This window comes from Phyllobates terribilis, unplaced genomic scaffold, assembly GCF_046119375.1.
Source record: "Phyllobates terribilis strain yellow unplaced genomic scaffold, ASM4611937v1 Scaffold_3__8_contigs__length_932513732, whole genome shotgun sequence".
Classification (NCBI taxonomy): Eukaryota; Metazoa; Chordata; class Amphibia; order Anura; family Dendrobatidae; genus Phyllobates; species Phyllobates terribilis.
In genome coordinates, this window is record NW_027362763.1 from 352,493,906 (window position 1) to 352,512,572 (window position 18,667).

At 47.0% G+C, this 18,667-nt stretch overlaps 1 protein-coding gene across 1 annotated transcript in view; it reads right to left on the reverse strand.

Annotated features, from left to right (window-relative positions):
* Positions 1-16,418, reverse strand: part of LOC141258116 (alkaline phosphatase-like) — a 99,955-nt gene extending 83,537 nt beyond the window's left edge. Inside the window, exon 1 of the mRNA XM_073673122.1 lies at positions 16,243-16,418. Coding sequence (XP_073529223.1) covers positions 16,243-16,333 — 91 coding nt within the window. The 5' untranslated portion in view covers positions 16,334-16,418. The remainder of the gene's footprint in view (positions 1-16,242) is intronic.
* Positions 16,419-18,667: the final 2,249 nt, after the last annotated feature.

Below are 18,667 nucleotides of genomic sequence, written 5' to 3' on the forward strand. Positions count from 1 at the left end.
CCTGTGATTATAAGACTTTTGTAATTACCTTGCTGTGTCTTTATTGCCTGTGAGCGGCGCTATCCTTGGCCGCTGACAGGCATCACGTGACCCCTGGCTGCAGCCGTCTCTGGCATCCGCTGATGTCACGTCATGTTCCGGATGCAGCAGGGGGTCTCTCTCTTCTGCGTTCCACTGTGGATGCTGGGCTGTGGGCGGGGTGGGAAAGCGCGCGGTGGATGCTGGGTGTGACCCCACCCACAGCCCAGCATCCACCACATGGACCGCGTCACTTGACGTGACATCAGCGGGGGGTCAAGTGATGCCTGTAAGCGGCAAAGGATAGCGTTAATACATTGGGGGAATCTTAAAAAGTTGTGGACCACTTCTTTAAGTAGCAGCTTGGAACTCCTTTGTGGTTGTATAAAAGGAGAAGGGAAATCATGAGGAATGGTCTCCATATATAGTGTAGAGGAACCCTATTTTGAGGAATTGCTACATGTCCCTGACTTTGAGGTTTGGCCCTAAAAGGCTATTAAGTATCTTTTACAATTATACTAAGAAGGTCATTGCAAAACCTTTACAGCCCTGCCACTGGAATTTAGGCTATTCTAGACCTGCTTTTTCAAAATTGCTATATTTCCAATTATAACATGCCTGTATAGAGCAATTGGGGAGGGACCCTGATATGTGGATATGTGGTTACCTGGAACCAGTGACTAGATCTGGGCAACTTCAAAAAATAGTTCCTTCTTTTACAAAACTATTCAAGCGAGCCTCCGATTGGCAAAATGAAAAGTGTTTGAATGCTGGAGGGAGGACTTTTTTTGAGTTGAATGATAACCACGTGGAAGAATTTGCCACTGTGTGGGAGACCTCTGTAATCAGTCCTAACGATGAGCTCATACAGATGACATGCTTACATGGTGTACTTACCCCTGAGGAGCTGGTACAAATGAGAAAGCTCGCTAGTAATACATGTACTAGATGTAACAGAGGGCAGAGTAGCCAATTTGAAATCTTTTTGAATTGACCTATTATTTGACCCTAATGTTAAAATGTCCACCATTTCTTGAATTCAAAATTGAGACTTTTGGGTGTCAGGGATAACACCGGAGAGATAACTTAGATCCCACCGCTGCCACCAGTTTGTCAGGGAGAGGCAACTTTTCTGCCTCCAATCGTCAGGCCAATTATGCAATGGACTGACAGATGATTGACTATGCCGTGTCTTCTTCCACCACTAGTCCAGTTATTGGGAAACTCATAGTGAGCGTATGGTATACAGTCATGGCCGAAAGTGTTGGCACCCTTATAATTGTTCCAGAAGATGAAGTATTTGTCCCCGAAAATTATTGCAATTACACATGTTTATTTCCTTTGTGTGTATTGGAAAAACACAAAAACCATGAGAAAAAAAGGCAAATTGGAAGCTATTTCACACAAAACTCCACAAATGGGTCAGACAAAATTGTTGCCACTTTTCCAAAATTGTGGATAAACAACTTTGTTTCAAGCATGTGATGCTCGTTCAAACTTCCCTGTGGCAATTAACATACGTTTATACCTGTCTCCCATGATCTTTAAATTACTCAGAACACCCTGCCATACTGAGGAGAGCAACGAAGCAAACCGTTCCTCCTCAGAAACTCCTGAAGCTCCTCCCCCACTAAAGGTACCAAACTGTGGGTGATAACCATATGCACCGAAGAACGGTGACCTGTCAGTGGATTCTTGACGATGATTATTAATGGCAAATTCTGCCAGCGGTAAGTAGGATGCCCAATCCTCCTGATTTTTGGAGACGAAACACCTGAGATAGGTCTCCAAATTCTGATTGTCATGCCCGGTCTGTCCATTTGACTGAGGGTGGAAGGCAGTGGAAAAGGACAGCTGGGCCCCTAGTCGAGAACAGAATGCCTTCCAGAACTTGGAAACAAACTGGGTCCCCCAATTTGACACCACATCAGAGGGAAACCCGTGAAGCTTCACAATCTCATTTATAAACACCCGAGCAAGTGTCTTGGCATTTGGAAGTGCAGGCAATGCGGCCACCAAAAATGACGAGAGAGGAGGTCTGCGGTTGCTTTACCACCTGGATGCCCAGTAAGCACAGAGTTATGATGTTCCTTAATTACTTTGCGGCACAGATCAGATGGTACAAATAATCTTCCTAAAGGGCAAGAGGCCGGGGTGTCCCCCTGAGCCTCCAACACCTCACCCTCCAGTTCAGGGTACAGTATTGAAATGACTACCCCTTTCTGTAATATCGGGGCAGGGTTCTCATAGTTACCACCCCCAGGGAGGCTCCGGGACAAAGCATCACCCTTGACATTTTTGACCCCTGGACGAAAATTGACAACAAAATTGAATCTAGTAAAAAACAGGGACCATCTGGCTTACATAGGGTTCAGACGTTTAGCTGACTGGAGATATGACAGGTTCTTATGGTGAGTAATAACAGTAATAGGATTGACAGCCCCCTCCAACCAATGTTGCCATTCTTCGAACGCCAATTTGATCGCCAAAAGTTCCCTATTACCCACGTCATAATTTCTCTCAGCCGAAAACAATTTATTAGAAAAGAAGGCGCATGGACGCCATTTACCAGGGGGCAGACCCTGACACAACACAGCTCCAACCCCGACATCCGACGCATCAATCTCCACAATAAAGGGTTGACTGAGTATAGGTGCAGTGGCAAAATGATTCTTTAAGGAAGAAAAAGCCTGGAGGAAGGCATCCGACCATTTGGAAAAATCAGACCCCTTCTTAGTCATGTCAGTAATGGGTCTCACAATTACAAAGTAATTTTGGATGAATTTCCGGTAAAAATGAGTAAAGCCCAGAAATCGTTGTAGAGCCTTCAGGTTCTCGGGAAGTTCCCAATCAAGGACTGCACGGATCTTCTCCGGATCCATCCAAAAACCCAAAGATGACAACAAGTACCCCAAAATCTGCACCTCCTGAACTGCAAAAACACATTTTTCCAGTTTGACATAAAGTTTGTTATCCCTTAATATTTGGAGCACCTGCTTAACATGCCCCTGATGTGTCTCAAAATCAGATGAGTAAAGGAAAATATCGTTCAGATAGACCACCACAAACCTCCCCACGAAATTATGGAAAATATCATTTATGAAATGCTGGAATACCGCAGGTGCATTGGTCAAACCAAAAGGCATAACCAGACTCTCAAAATGTCCTTCTGGGGTATTGAACGCTGTTTTCCATTCATCCCCTTCTCAGATTCTAACCAGATTGTAGGCTCCCCTTAAATCCAACTTGAAGAATACCTTAGCTCCTACAACCTGGCTGAACAAATCAGGAATCAGAGGAAGAGGGTATGGATCACGGATGGTAATTTGATTTAATTCCTGGAAATCTAAACAGGGACGTAGACAGCCATCTTTTTTCTTCACAAAGAACAAGCCTACTGCCACGGGCAAAGATGAGGGTCTTATATGTCCCTTATCCAGACTTTCTGCAATGAAATCCTTTATGGCTTGTCTTTCAGGGCCAGAAAGATTATACAGTCTGGACTTGGGTAGTTTAACTCTGGGAGTCAGGTTAATAGGACAGTCATAAGCATGATGGGGAGGCAAATCCTGACACCACCTCTCAGAAAAAATGTCCTCAAAACCAGACAGAAAAGCAGGTAATATTTCCGTAGACACAGTAGCAAGGGAAATATCTAAACAGTTCTCATGGCAGTAATCTCCCCATTCAATAATCAACCCTGCTTGCCATTCCACCAACGGATTATGTTTAACAAGCCAAGGAATGCCCAAAACAATCAGCGTGGGAAGATTGTCCAGAACATAGCAAGGCATTATTTCACAATGAACTGACCCCACCCTTAGTTTTACATTATGTACAATCTGAGTAAATGCAGTGGTGCCGAGTCGATGGCGAAAATGGAAATAGGTTTATCTAAAGTACAGCAAGCAAGACCATGAGTTTTCACAAACTCAGCATCAACATGCTGAATCCGGCTCCACTGTCAACAAACACAGAAATGTTCTCGGTTTTGCTCTCTAGCACTACCTCTGCTGTCAGGACAAAGTGGGAACTGCAGGTTGTCAACAAATGCACCCCTTGTTTATCCAACTCCAGACTACCAAGAGTTAATCTAGTCTCCTTTTGTTTAGGAATTAAAGGCCAGGTCCCAACAAAATGTCCCTTTTTCCCACAAAAAAAAATTTTTTTTCTTGCTAATCTCCTGGGAAATGTATGTTGCAGAGACACCCCCTGACTGCATGGGATCCTACACCTCCCCCAGTACTGGTTCACGGTCAAACTGCTCCCCCAGCAGAGGTACACAACCCCGACAAGAAGGCCCCAGAGAAGGTGGGCTCACCCATATATCCTGTAAGCGTCTATCAAGACGTATGGCCAGCGACATGGCAGCCTCCAAGGACTGAGGGGTTTCATATGCTGCCAAGGCATCTTTCAACCTTTCAGTAAGCCCCTCACAAAATTGACTTCTAAGAGCTGAGTCATTCCATTTGAAATCCGTTGCCCATCTACGGAATTCCGAACTGTATGTCTCCACTGACTGATTCCCCTGCTGAAGGCGACATAGCCTAGACTCGGTCAGGGTCATTGTAGATGAGGATCAGTGCCCCGAAAAATCCCTCCACAGACTGGAGACAAACCAAGTCCTGCAGTAAAGAAAACGCCCATGACTGAGGATCTCCCTGCAGTAGAGAGATCACAATTCCAACCCGTTGCTCCTCATTTCTGGAAGAGTAAGGACGAAGTTTAAAATACAGTTTGCAGGCCTCCCCTTGTCTCTATCTCCTGAAAACCTGTCCAGGAGGGAAACCTTGGGTTCAGGCTGGACAGGCCTACCTGCAGAGACCCCCACATTAACAACCTGTAGCCACTGATGCTGCTGCTGAACCTCATAGCGGAGGTCATTCACCTCCAGAGACAGCCTGTGCAGCTGCTCTTCGAGCTCTGCAACTGAACCCATACCAAGGGAGAAAGGGAAAAAAAAAAGGTCCACGCCCAAAAACACACAGAAAAAAAACGTTTTTTTTTTACCTTTTCAAAATGTGCTTGGACGGCGATAATGTCAGGCAAGGTGTGGGTAAGACTTAGAGTGGCACCCCAGGAGTCCGGTTGCCTCAGTGGCATTGCCTCTCTCACAAGAGGTGATGCCATGCCTGGAAGCAAGCAGGGGTCCCCTAGTCAGGTATACTAGCATGCAACACTTTCCTGGCTCCAGACCAGCAAGGGGAGTTCCTCCCCTTAGCAACTGGGATCTGGAGGTGGGGTTAGTTAGTGAGAGGAGTTGAAGACAGGACAGCGAAGAGGAAAGACCTGGGGAGTGGAGCTGCACGGCAGCTCACCCCAGAGAGGAGCATAGAAGAACCGGACACCGGGGTCCGAGATTGTGGGGCACTGAAGGCCCAGCAGCAGAAACCGGAGGGCAGGAGACTGCAGGTCTCCTGGCTCCATCAGACTCCTGGAGGCTCAGCAGCACATAGGGCCCAGCACCGTCACGTGGGAGCGACGCTCCAGGAAGGCCCGAGCTGCCTGCCATATGGGTGAGCACAAAGACGTTTTACTCAGGGACGAGGGCCACAGCACAGCTATAATCAGCAGGGCCAAAGAGATTAGCACAAAAAGAAGGCCTCCAACTTCACCTGGTGAGGTGGATTCCCATTTGCTTCCAGGCCGCCTGGACCTCTACTATCAGCTAGTACCCGTGCCCCGGTCTGCCTAACCACCGCAAGTAAAGATAAGAGGAAACAGCCATTAAGCTGTGGACTGATTATTAACTGCGCCATACCCTGCCCTACACTGTTCAGCAACATCTATAATGTTACCATTTCCTGCCCTGGAGCTAAGCTCTGCCTGTGGAGAGCTGAACCACCTCTGCTGCGTCATCATCAGCTCCAGAGGATCTGCGCGGCGGTTCCATATAGCCGCATACCACAGGTGGCGTCACGAACATTTATATAAAACTTTAATTCCCCTTTTCTCAACAACCCCTTTTTATTGACCGCCCTGGGTCACGGACCGGGTCACGGCCACTGTGACATCCCCCAGCATCGACTGGCCCGGCTACCGAGTACTCCACGGCCCAGGGGGCGCGTCATACTTGGCGTCACAAACAGGATATGAACCCACCCGTTATCACCAGGTATTGTGCGCCTAGAGACTGTGTTCTATACTAAATGTGGCGCCCGCCCCAGAAGAACGGGGGCCATTATGTGCATTATCAAGGACAACAAGGAACCTCCCAACGTGGGCCGAGTCCCAGAATGGCATCAAAAGCGCAACCCGCCCCATGCGCCTCTGGCCATATACCTGGATCTGTCCATCAGTCTGGGGAAGCCACCTCCGGGTGTGGCCAACAGCAAGCAGTCATGGGACCGCCCCAGAAAGGGGAGAGGAGAGAAGAAACCTGGGAGACAGGGGGGAGTCTCCAGCAGTCTAGACAGACCGCACCTGTCAGGCAAGATGGAGAGATGTCAGCCTGAAGCTCCGTCTTGTGACCTGCAAGGGAGCACATCACCGCTCACCCTGGAGGGGATCCTGATGAAACTGTCCCTGGAGGATACTGGACTCCTCCAAAATGAGGTGCAGGAACTGGGCAGAAGTATGGAGGAGGCCCAGCAAGCTGCAATTGCTGCCTGGAGAGCGGAACTTGTGGAGAAGATGATGACACGACAGCAGTCGGCGCTGCAAGTGACCAGTAGTGCCCCGGCCCCAGCGGAGCTGCATAAGGACCGGGAGGTGTCAGGCCGAGCTGAAGCAGTCATGGGAGCAGGTAGGAGTGAAGTCCCTGTCCCGGACGCGGCTGGCGCTGCTCCATCCCTGGTCCCCCTGCAGGAATCTCCGTCCCCGGGCACTCATGCCCCAGATCTGCTCCTGGGACCGGAACCATATACCCCAGGCGCTGGTGATGCAGACCCACTCCTAGGCCCCCTGCTAAGGCCACCTGCCCCTACACCTGAATGGGTGTACAGACGCACGGCCTGGGACTGGTCTGCGGAGGTGGAAGACCAGAGCCTTCTGTTGCTGCCCGCTCCTGTGTCCTCAGTCGCCCATGGGGAAGGAGACCAATTCCTGTGGGATAACCCGGGGGGGGGGGCCTCATGGGTTTTCCCCGGGAGACCCGTAAGGATGCTGCACGCCGAGAAGAGCATTGCTGGCGGGAGCTCCTGCAGCTAGAGAAGGAGCAGCGCATCAGACGGGAACGCTGGGAGAGAATGGAGGCCGGTAACATGGAGGAGAAGGCCCGGGCCCGCAAGGCAAAGCCGGCCACACCCGAACCACGTGCCGAAGGAGTGGGGGTCAAGTTCGACTTAGATGGAGGATGGGAGTTCATCCGCGAGTCACAGCTTGGCACCAACCTTTTTGTCAACCGGCGGGACGTGGAGTCCCATCTCCAACAGGGACATCCGGAGCGGGATCTGTACCCCGGTGACCGGGTCACCTATACCCGCCACAGAGGAGAGTGGGGCTGGTATGCCCTGAATGTATACAGGGTGGTGGAGAAGGGCATGCCCCTGCAGTCAGAGGCTTACGACCCGGCTGGGCCAGCCTACAGCAGACAGGTGTCTCCCAGGAGGGAACACCACTACTAAGTAATTTATGTGGAACTATACTGTATATAGTTACCTGGAAGGGTAAAAAGTAGGAATGTTGTGTTTTAAAGTGAACTGCAAAAGTTTGGCGTGTGTTCATTTAGTTACCCGGTGAGCATAGGCGGATTATAATGAGGGCAATCCGGGCGACCGCCCGGGGCCCCGAGCCTGTAGGGGGCCCGCGGCTCCGGGCGGGGTGTCTAATGCCGGATTGCCCTCATTATATGTGCGGGCCGCCGCGGCACATACCGGTAGCAGTGGCGGGAGGGGGGGGCCCGGACCGCTCCCCCAGTAGCGGCCGCCGCTACTTCTTCATCGGCCGGGCCAGCACTGCAGCAGTTAACTTCCCTGTGCTGGCCCGGCCGCGTCACTGCTAGGAGACACGGCCCTGTGCGCGGCCGTGTCTCCTAGCTCTGACATCACGCAGTGCGCCCCGGCCTGCACTGTTGCAACGGAGAAGAGAGAGAGCAGGCAGGAGGAATGGAGCCGGGGGATGGTGAGTGTGTATGTATGTGTGTGTGTATGTGTGTGTGTGTGTCTGTGTGGGCAGGTGTCTGTGTGGGCAGGTGTGTGTGTGTGTCTGTCTGTGTGGACAGGTGTGTGTGTGTGTGTGTGTGTGGGCAGGTGTGTGTGTGTGTGTGGGCAGGTGTGTGTGTGGGGGCAGGTGTGTGTGGGCAGGTGTGTGTGTGTGTGGGCAGGTGTGTGTGGGGGGGGCAGGTGTGTGTGTGTGTGGGCAGGTGTGTGTGGGCAGGTGTGTGTGTGTGTGGGCAGGTGTGTGTGTGTGGGCAGGTGTGTGTGTGTGTGGGCAGGTGTGTGTGTGTGTGGGCTGGTGTGTGTGTGTGTGTGTGTGTGGGCAGGTGTGTGTGTGGGGGGGGGCTGGTGTGTGTGTGTGGGGGCTGGTGTGTGTGTGTGTGTGGGCTGGTGTGTGTGTGTGTGTGTGTGGGCAGGTGTGTGTGTGTGTGGGCTGGTTTGTGTGTGTGTGGGCAGGTGTGTGTGTGGGGGGGCAGGTGTGTGTGTGTGTGTGGGCAGATGTGTGTATGTGTGTGTGTGTGTGTGTGTGTGTGTGTGTGTGTGTGGGCAGGTTAGAAAGTCTTGCCCTGTTGAACACTGCACCTGACTTGAGGCCACTACCTCTTGGTTGTCCAGTGTTCTTGCTTCTCTAGGGCTCTTCTCAGATATTCATTATACCAGCTCCCCAGAATACCAAAGCTAGGGTGGGTGACCGCGAGCCCTGGTGGTGGTCATAACTGCGGCCACCCAGGGGCAATACTCCATAACAACAATCCCCTGAGGTGGTGTAGGATGTAAGGACCTATTCACACTACATTCAGCGCTGCATTCAAGTCTTTACACAAGGCTTACAACTGAATCCCTGAAATTCAGGATTGTGCTGTCTGAAATGAGACATCTGAAAGCACAGCAAATGGAGCCTAAAGATTCAGACTTTAGCCTCGGTTTGCCTTTGTTCAAATCAATGGCTATGTCAAGGCACATCTGAATGCCATTTTTCAGGGATTTAGATAGAAGCCTGGAAAGAGGAGATGAATGCATTGCAAAATTCAGTGTGAATAGGCCCTTATATCTGGAGTCTTGATATTGATGCCACATGCATTTTACTTGTTTTTAACTTAAAAAAAAAATACACACACACAAATTATACACACACACACACTATACATACACACACACTATACATACACACACATTATACACACACACACTATACATACACACACACAGATGTGTGTGTGGGCATGTGTGTGTGGGCAGGTGTGTGTGTGTGGGGGCAGGTGTGTGTGTGTGTGTGGGCAGGTGTGTGTGTGGGCAGGTGTGTGTGTGTGGGCAGGTGTGTGTGTGTGGGCAGGTGTGTGTGTGTGTGTGATGTCTGTCTGTTTGTGTGTGTGTGTGTGGGCAGATGTCATTGTGTGATGTCTGTATGTATTTTTGTGTTTCAAATGTGTTTATGCGTGTCTGTATATGTTTGTGTGTGTGCATGACTGCATGCGGCCCCCTGCTGAGTATAGTTGGCGTCATGCGGCCTCCTGATGTCTCTGAGGGGGGGCGCCGTGCGGCCTCCCGCTGTGTATAGATGGCTACGTGCGGCCCCCCGCTGTGTATAGATGGCTATGTGCGGCCCCCCGCTGTGTATAGATGGCTACGTGCGCCCCCCCGCTGTGTATAGATGGCTACATGCGGCCCCCCGCTGAGTATAGATGTCGCCGTGCGGCCTCCTGCTGTGTATAGATGGCTACGTGCGGCCTCCCGCTGAGTATAGATGGCGCTGTGTGGCCTCCTGCTGTCTCTGGGGGGAGCGCCGTGCGGCATCTATACTCAGCAGGAGGCCGCACGTAGCCATCTATACACGTATACTCAGCAGGAGGCCGCACATAGCCATCTATACACGTATACTCAGCAGGAGGCCGCACGTAGCCATCTATACACGTATACTCAGCAGGAGGCCACATGTAGCCATCTATACGGTGCCATCTATACACAGCGGGAGGCCGCACGGCGCCATCTATACACAGCGGGAGTCTCAGTGCTTTGCAAGAGCAGTCAATAAATTCTGCTTGACTAATTCTGAGCACCATAAAGTCTGGTTCGCTTCTAACCTGCTGTCCTCATTTTCAGCTTGCTGAATTCTAACTCATTTACTGTCATTCGAGACAATGCCTTTGCTGGTCTCTTTCACCTTGAATACCTGTAAGTGCTCCACTTAATGTCATATTTTTGATTCTGTTCTTCTTCATCTTTTGAAATGTGCAATTGTATGAGCAAGTATTCATATGAATTTATGACCTTCTTAAACCTTCGAGGACCTTAAATTTTATTCAATCAAATTTTTTTCCAGTTTAAAACTATGGGACATATATGTGCCTTGGTCCTCAAAGGGTTTTTAAAGGGGCTGCAAACATAAATACGAAAAAAATAATTCAATTAGTGCTTTTTGTGTTCATTTAATTTTTATTTGAAGTCCATTTTTTTATATACCTTGAAATTAAGCCCTACCCCATGGAATGAAGCCCTACCTACATGACATCTGAGAGCTACATGGATCCCGCTTGTGAGGTGCCTGTCCGTCACTACTATTCAGTTTTAGGGTCCACTCACTAAGCCATATATTCTCTCATGCAAGAGAATAGGGCCAATTATGCTAATGACACTCGGCTCAAACTCTGTCAGAGCTTCAACTGAGTGTGATCCGATTCTCTCGCAGCACAGATATGGAGAAGATGGAGAACTTAATTTCTCCATCTTCTCCATAGTCTCTGTGAGTGTTCATCGGACTGCACTTGGATGACATCCCGCGCCTTCTAAACTGCCCGGGGCCCTTGCTACTCTTAATCCACCCCTGCCGGTGAGGGTATAAGAACTGACAGGCTGAGGATTGTGAGCAGCCAAAAACGTTTAAACTGTATATAGTTTGCACTTATTAAAGTGCCTCTTATTGGATTTATATTAAAAAAGACCACTGAACAAAAACCTGTTTGGCGTGGCCGAAGACATGGTCCAACAGCTGGATCACCTATGCCCTGCAGCCACGCCCAGGGCCTACGTTGAGGGTTTTCAGACGGGTCCCTCATGTTCATCAGATTGCACCTTATTCAGTGAAATGGACACCCATAATAATAATAGATAATAGATAGATAATAGATTTCACTGTAGTCTATTAAAAATGCTTTATATGGAAAATGTTTTATTGGAAGAAGGTTTTATAATGTTTGTAAGCTAATAAGAAACCTGTAACGTTCAAGAAAATGTGCCTCCCATAAAGGGAAGAAAAAGTTGTATGGTATTCTTCTATGTGAATGCATTCTAAAAATTTGCATGTCTTTAAAATACTTTGTTTTTACTTTGTTCCAGCCCGCGGATGTGCTGTTTTACCAGGGGGGTATGTGGTGCCCCTGCGGGTTCAGTTGCCACAGAGGTACTGCATCTCACCCAGAGGTGTGGTATCCCACTCTCAGGTAAGGATGGAGTACTGCCCGGGTCCCAAACACCTGCATCCAACACTACACCACTCCAGACCAGCAGGCAGGGCAAGACGCACCATGCTCACTGCTGAGCCCTGTCCCTGGCTGGAATGGGGGGAACCAAGAGAGGGGGAACCATGTAGTGGGTGTGGGTGGAGGAAGTAGTTTAGGGGAGCACTTCAGGAGTAGTATAAAAAAGGGAACCATCTTGAAAGGACAGAACAGTCTGAGAGGAGAAGTAGTGGGAGCAGGAGCTCTGTAGGAGCTCTGCTCAGGAGGAGCGGGCCTGAGTTAGAGAGGCCCAGGAGGTGAGACTGACTGAAGAGAGGAGAGGAGCAGGAAAGAAGGCTCCAAGAAGGAAAGAGGGGATCCTAGGGGTACGGAAAGTGCTGGAGGCCACCCATACGCCCGAATCTACCAGGACGTGGAGGGATCAAGCCGCAGAGGGGACCGGCCCCTAACTAGTGGGAATTGCAATATTCAGCTAAAAACCGGAGGCTTCTACATTTCTAGGGTATAGTTGCCACAGCCACAATTAATTGCCAAAAAGGTGGCCACATAGGATCCAGGGAACTCCAGGTTGCCCGCCAAGATCTGAGGTTACCGGCTTGGGACACTGTGAGGCGTAGGGCAGGAGGGTGAGAGCCAGCGCAGGAAGATGACTGAGAAAGGCACACAGAAAGGGGTCCCATTAAGTGCTCTTGTATTACCTGAGGGATTGCTGAACCCCTCCCGTGGTGAACGCATGACGCCATGAGTGGTTATAATCTGCAGTTGTGACCAGGAGCAACGTGATCGTGAGTAAACCCTGAGGACTGAACCCCACTGTCTCTGTGAATTATTGCTGTGCCATCATCCCCTGCACCACACTGCACCACAACATCTACCTCATCTATAATCACCACAGCAATGCTCTGGATCTTAGCTCTACCTGTGGAGAGCTGAACCTACTCTGCTGCATTACCAACAGCTCCAGAGGACCTGCTCCGCAGCGGCAGCTCCCTTTAGCCGCATACCACAGGTGACGTCATGAACATTAAACATAAAAACTATAAAATCCCCTTTTATTGACCGCCCTGGGTCACGGACCGGGTCACCGCCACTGTGACATCTCCTCTAGAAACGACCGGCCCGGCTACAAAGGACCCCATGGCCCAGGGGGCTCGTCATTAGTGCAACACAAAGGGAAGAGGGAAAGGGAGCCCAGACTCTAGGGAAAGGGGGAAGTGGAGACGTCCTAGGCTGGTCTAGTGTCACCCTGTCTCCCCTAATGACCCTATATTGGCTCTTCACCAATCGCCGCACGCGTGCCTTGAACTGCCTTTCCCTGACATATCGCTAAGGCTAGGAAAGGGAGGAGATGAACACTAGTCGATCCCCACTGAACACTAAAGACAACAAGGGAGGACAAACAGGGGGAAATTACTTAGCTTTAGATGACTCCAGACAAATGTGCACACGTCCTCAAGCTCCAGAAAGGAAGAAGTACTGCTCTTGCTAAAGCCTTCACAAGGAGTAATGAATATCGCCGGCACCTCCCTCTGGAACACAGCAAGTATTTATACACCCAGGCAAGGGAAAATTAGTTTCCAGGCAGGGTTAGCCAGGGTTAATTAGCCAGAGGAAGGTAGTCGCTGGATCCTAGAGACAGCCTCTAAGAAGGTGTCTGCAATGCCAAATGTAGAGATCTACTGCGACCCACTGCAGGGCGACTGTATGTCACTTCTGACACACCCCTGATAGTCTGAGACAATCCTTTGAACATGGGAAGCTGATTCCTTTGAATAGAATCCTGTGTATATGAATCCTAGACTTTGTGACTAACTCTCAGAGAAGATCGCTGCTGTAATTACCTGTTCACTGCAGGAGGCCCTGCTTAAATGGAAGTTAAAGTGGCAGCTCTTTATCACTTCCCCAGTTATAATTAATCCCATATGTTAAATGTGAGGGTGATATGACCCCTCTCCAGAGATGTCTGTATGGATTTTATATTTTTTTCTCTACGACACTGGGTATCTGTTCTCAATAAAGAGGGTGGAATACAGAATAGGGTGGAGTTTTCGTTTATACATTTTTACTGTTCTACACTAGGAAATGTACATTCAGTTGGAAGCTTCCCAAGATAACTTAATCATTAGGTTGCTCTACCAATCTATAAACTACCTTATTCATATAGGGTAGCTCCTGACAGATTCCCCAAATTTGAGACCTGTGGCTTAGTGCTCATGCAGCCATTGGTTCGTTATTGGTTTTAGGAATCTAATTCTAAAAGCATTAATTATGTGAGTATGTGAGTGTAATTTTAGGTAGACCTACAGTACATAAAGAATTACTGTATAATAGCTGTACAATGTTATGTTATGCACTGTTGCACTGTTTGGACAGTGTGATCATTTATTTCTGGTGTTATGTCTTAAGCCTTTTCAGGTACTGACTATCTATAGTATGTATGTTTTTTATTTTGTTAATTTTAAAAATGTAAAATAAAAACTATTAAAAATGGTAAATTCTAGAGAGAATGGACCTTATAGAGAATGCACAATTTATTGGTATTGTCTTTAGAGACGCAGGTTTGGGTAATGTTTGATTATGATTCTGAGAAAAGTTTGATTTTGGCCCCATCAACATCCGCCTTGTGTATGTGGTAATTAATCTAATCTAATATGGTTTATAAAACTCCAAGTTTACAATATTGTTTAACCCCTTCACAACCTATGGCATTTTGGTACGGGCTCTGGGGCTGAGCCCGCATATTTTCTAGCACATGATAGCTGATTTGATCAGCGGTCATGTGCCCCTAACAGCCGCAGATGCAATCCTGATCCACCCGTGGCTGTTAACATGTTAAATGCTGCTGTGAATCTCTGACAGAGGCAATTAGCTCACGCTAACAGGAAGCGCATCACAAACTCCGCCCATCGGCTCCCATGTTAAATGATCGCGGGGTGATGATGGATTGGCATGACAACTGGGGGTCTTCAGAAAACCACTGTGCTTGTCATTGCAGATCTCTTATAGGAGATGATGATATTTGCTACACATAGCAGGGCTGGAGCCCTGCCATGTGTAGCACAAGCGATCATACGACGATCTCAGCTTCAAGTCTCCTATGGAGACTATTGAAGCAAGTACAAAGTAGAAAAAAAATGTTTTAAAAAACATGAAAAAATATAAAAGTTCAAATCACCCCCTTTTGCCCCATTAAAAATAAAACAATAAAAAAAATTACACATATTTGGTATTTGCTATGTTCATAAACGCCCGATCTATCAAAATCTAAAGACAATTAATTCAATCAGTAAAGTGCGTAACTAGAAAGAAAAATCAAAACTCCAGAATTTGTTTTTTTTGTCACCACAACATTGCAGTAACAGGTGATTAAAACATTGTATCTTTCCTAAAATAGTATCAATAAAAACGTCAGCTCGGCTCACAAATAATAATCCCTCACCAAGCTTTAGATCGCGAAAAATGGTGACGCTACGGGTCCTGAAAAATGGCACCATTTTTATTTTTTTTTTTTACAAACTTTGGATTTTTTTTTACCACTTAAATAAAAAAAAAAACTATAAATGTTTGGTATCTGTGAACTTGTAATGACCTGGGGAATCATAATGGCAGGTCAGTTTTAGCATTTAGTGAACTTGGTAAATTAAAAATTTTGGAATTGCACTTTTTTTTGCAATTTCACCGCACTTGGAATTTTTCTCCAGTTTTCCAGTACACTATATGGTAATATCAATGGTACTGTTGAAAGGTACAACTCGTCCCACAAAACATAAGCCCTCATACGGCTATATTGACAGAAAAATAAAAAAGTTATGGCTCTGGGAAGAAGCGGAGCAAAAAATGAAAACGCAAAAATGGAAAATTCCAATAGTCGTGAAGGGGTTAAAGGCACAGTTCCCATATATAGTGATGTTAAACTTTTAAGCCAAGAGATCAACATGAGGTTTGCTAGCAAGCAATTTTTCATTTATAATAGCACTAGCCTGAACACATAAGTTAAAGCACCCTGTAGACATTAGATGAAAGATGCCTGAACCTGTTGATTTTATTGGTACCAGCCAACCATCTGATATGCAAAGGAGGCTCCCCGCTCTCTCTCAACAGATGTCAGAGGACAGAAAGTTGAAAGTTCAATGCCCAATCCTTTTGTTTGAGTGGAGATAAGCTGCTTCTGCCAGTTACCTCTCCGTTTTGCTCTTTTCTCTTTTTCCTTTTCCCACTGAAAACACCTGAACGCCATGCGACAATTCTGAGTGCTCGTATGTATGAGGTAGTAAGAAGAGATAGCTATCTGATGTGTATGGCCAGACTAGTAGAGTATATAGGCCAACAGCATGTATGTGAACAGTACAATAGAACTTCTTACTAATAATGTTATTGATTTATTTTACTACTTGATATGATTTCTGAATTCTAATTGATAAATAGTCAGAACAAAAATAAGTAATTAAAATTTATGAGAGTGATGAGAGTATTCTATCATGAGAACTGGTGGTTTTGTCATAGCTATTTATACAGTACTTTAAGGAATTATTTCAATATTTGGTAAGAAACAACATCTGAAATGTTTAATACGTTACATATGTTCAACTTAGAGTAGAGTAGGGATGAAGGGTAGTTAAAACTAGTAATTTAGTCTGTTTGCACCCTGAAACAACAAAAAAAGATTATCTTACCGATGGAAGCGACCGCTGCTCCATTGCAGAACTGGACACTAAAATAACCCAGGACCCAAAGAGTGTAGATGACTGCATGGGTTCCCATCATCGCTTTACCTTATGGCTCTGTGTTCTAGACTGACATTATATCACTATATATGCCTTAGGCCATTACTGCAGAGACACTCACTTTAACCTTTGAACAGTAATATACACATATACTTATATGAGTGTGGAGATGTCTTTCTCTCTAACTCCTCCCAAGCCAGGGTCCACATTTTTATACTCAAACCCACAACCATGTAATAGACTCATATGTCAACTTGCGTATATTCTAGGTGATGACCTCAGGAGTGTACCTAATAGTAGTGAAGACAACATCAGTTATTAAAAAAATTCTTGACACTGGAGCAGCGTAGCATAGCTAAAAACCTGTTATTGCGATACAGAACAATGTATTAAAGGGAATTTATTACTAGGTTTATAATACTGTTACATACCTATCTCGACTCCAGAGCTAGGATCTGCTCCCTTCCCCTATGGCCGTCACCCATTTACAAGTTTCAGGACAAATTTTATTGCCGACTTTGACACCAATGTGTGTCTGAGAATTTAGTAAACCTTGTGTCCAATCAGTTTCTACCTTGAGTTTATCCCACCGTTTAACTCTAGTATCATGTCGTCAAACTCCTGTTTGATTCTACAATCTGCATTTTCTTCATGGCTCAGACCTGCAATTTACCCATCACCTGCTGTAAGTATAGGCTCTCTGGCTTTATTCACACAGTCTAATGTTCCTGCATCAGCCTGTATCTTCTCTATAGACAAGTTTGTTTGTTCATCTCAGCTGCTAGTGGCTATCCATTTGCTGATTAACCCTTCATCTGCCGTGAGCATAACTTTTTTTTGGACTTGTTCATTTCAGAAACGCTGCTTCTGCAAATCCTAGACTGACTATGCATTTTCATTTCCTGTGTGTGTCACTTCTGGCTTTGTATGTTCTGGTGTTCACTCCTGCGCTTGTATGCTTGGTGACCTGGTCCTCACTTTTCCAAGTGCCATTCAGAAACACCTGCCTAGCATGACCTGGATTGGTTATGCAACTTGATGTGAGCCACTGGGAGGTTCTCCAGGCTATCCATGTCCTCTCAGCGAGCATGGACTCACTGTCTCAAACTCCTGTGGTTACACCTCTGGTTCCTAAATACCTGCAACAGCCTAAATCTGTTTTAGGAACAGTTTAAGGAACATCTCCACATTTGCCTGCGCATTCCAGTTGTGATGGAAATCCAAATACTTTCTGGATATCTTCTACACTAGAATATCTAGTCAGATCTAAGACAAATTTACAGATAGGGATTTTTAATTTTTCCTTGAAAATTTGATTTCTCTTACCACCTTAATGGATTCATGCTTAAAAGAGCAGTCAGTGGAAAAGGCTAAAGACTAGCTTGTCCTACATTCCAGAGCTTGACATTCCATATCAATTTATCAGGAAGAAGTTGGTGTATGCCAAAAAATGTGATCATGATAGAGAAGGACTTTGTCTATATTGTGAAAAATGGGATTATTCATAAACTGTTCCAGACTCAAGGCCAAACAGGGAAACTTCAGACCCTACGCAAAGGAGGAAAGATCACCTAGGGGTTAACTCTATTTATTTATTCATTTATTTTACTCACTTACTGTATATAGCGCCATTAAATCCACATCGCTTTACAGGCATTATCTATCTGTCTCTAAAGGCAAACTGGTCTTGCCTATGTCTATTTTCTTCAGTTCTTCTAAGTTCACAGGACAAGCTTTCATCAATTACGAAGCTGTAAATAATTTTATAAACTTCTCTTTGGCCAAAAGGCTAAAAATTCCTTTTGTTTCTTTGCGGGCATTTCTGAAGCTCATCTCCTCAAATGACTTCACAATATCTGGTGGTTGTATCCAATTCCGGACTGAGAGGGTGACTCTTCATGTTGGAGAACTAAACATTAAGGACATATGTAGCGCCCCGAGGGTTCGGCCGCTACAGGGGTATTGCACCTCAACCAGAGGTGTGGTATTCCACTCCCGGGTAAGGAGGGAGTGTGGAACAGGGCTCGGTAAGCTGCATGTATCACACACACCCCATTTCCGGGGGACAGGTCAACGGTGCTCCCACGAGACAGAAGTGCAGGCACGACAGCATCTGTCCCTGGCTGGAGTGGGGAGGGGGAAGCACACCCAGTGATGTAGGAGCAGAAGGGGAGGGTTTCTGGGCATAGGTAGGAGCCCATTGGTTGCAAGTCACCTGGGCACATACACAGAGAGGGAGGTATATAAGGTGGGCACCATCTTAGTTCTGTGTGCAGAGTAGAGTAGAAGAAGTGAGTTCAGTACAGTTCAGCCAGGAGGGCTGACAGGGAGCTGTGGCTCAGCCAGGGCCCAGCTCCACGAGGCAGGCCTGGAG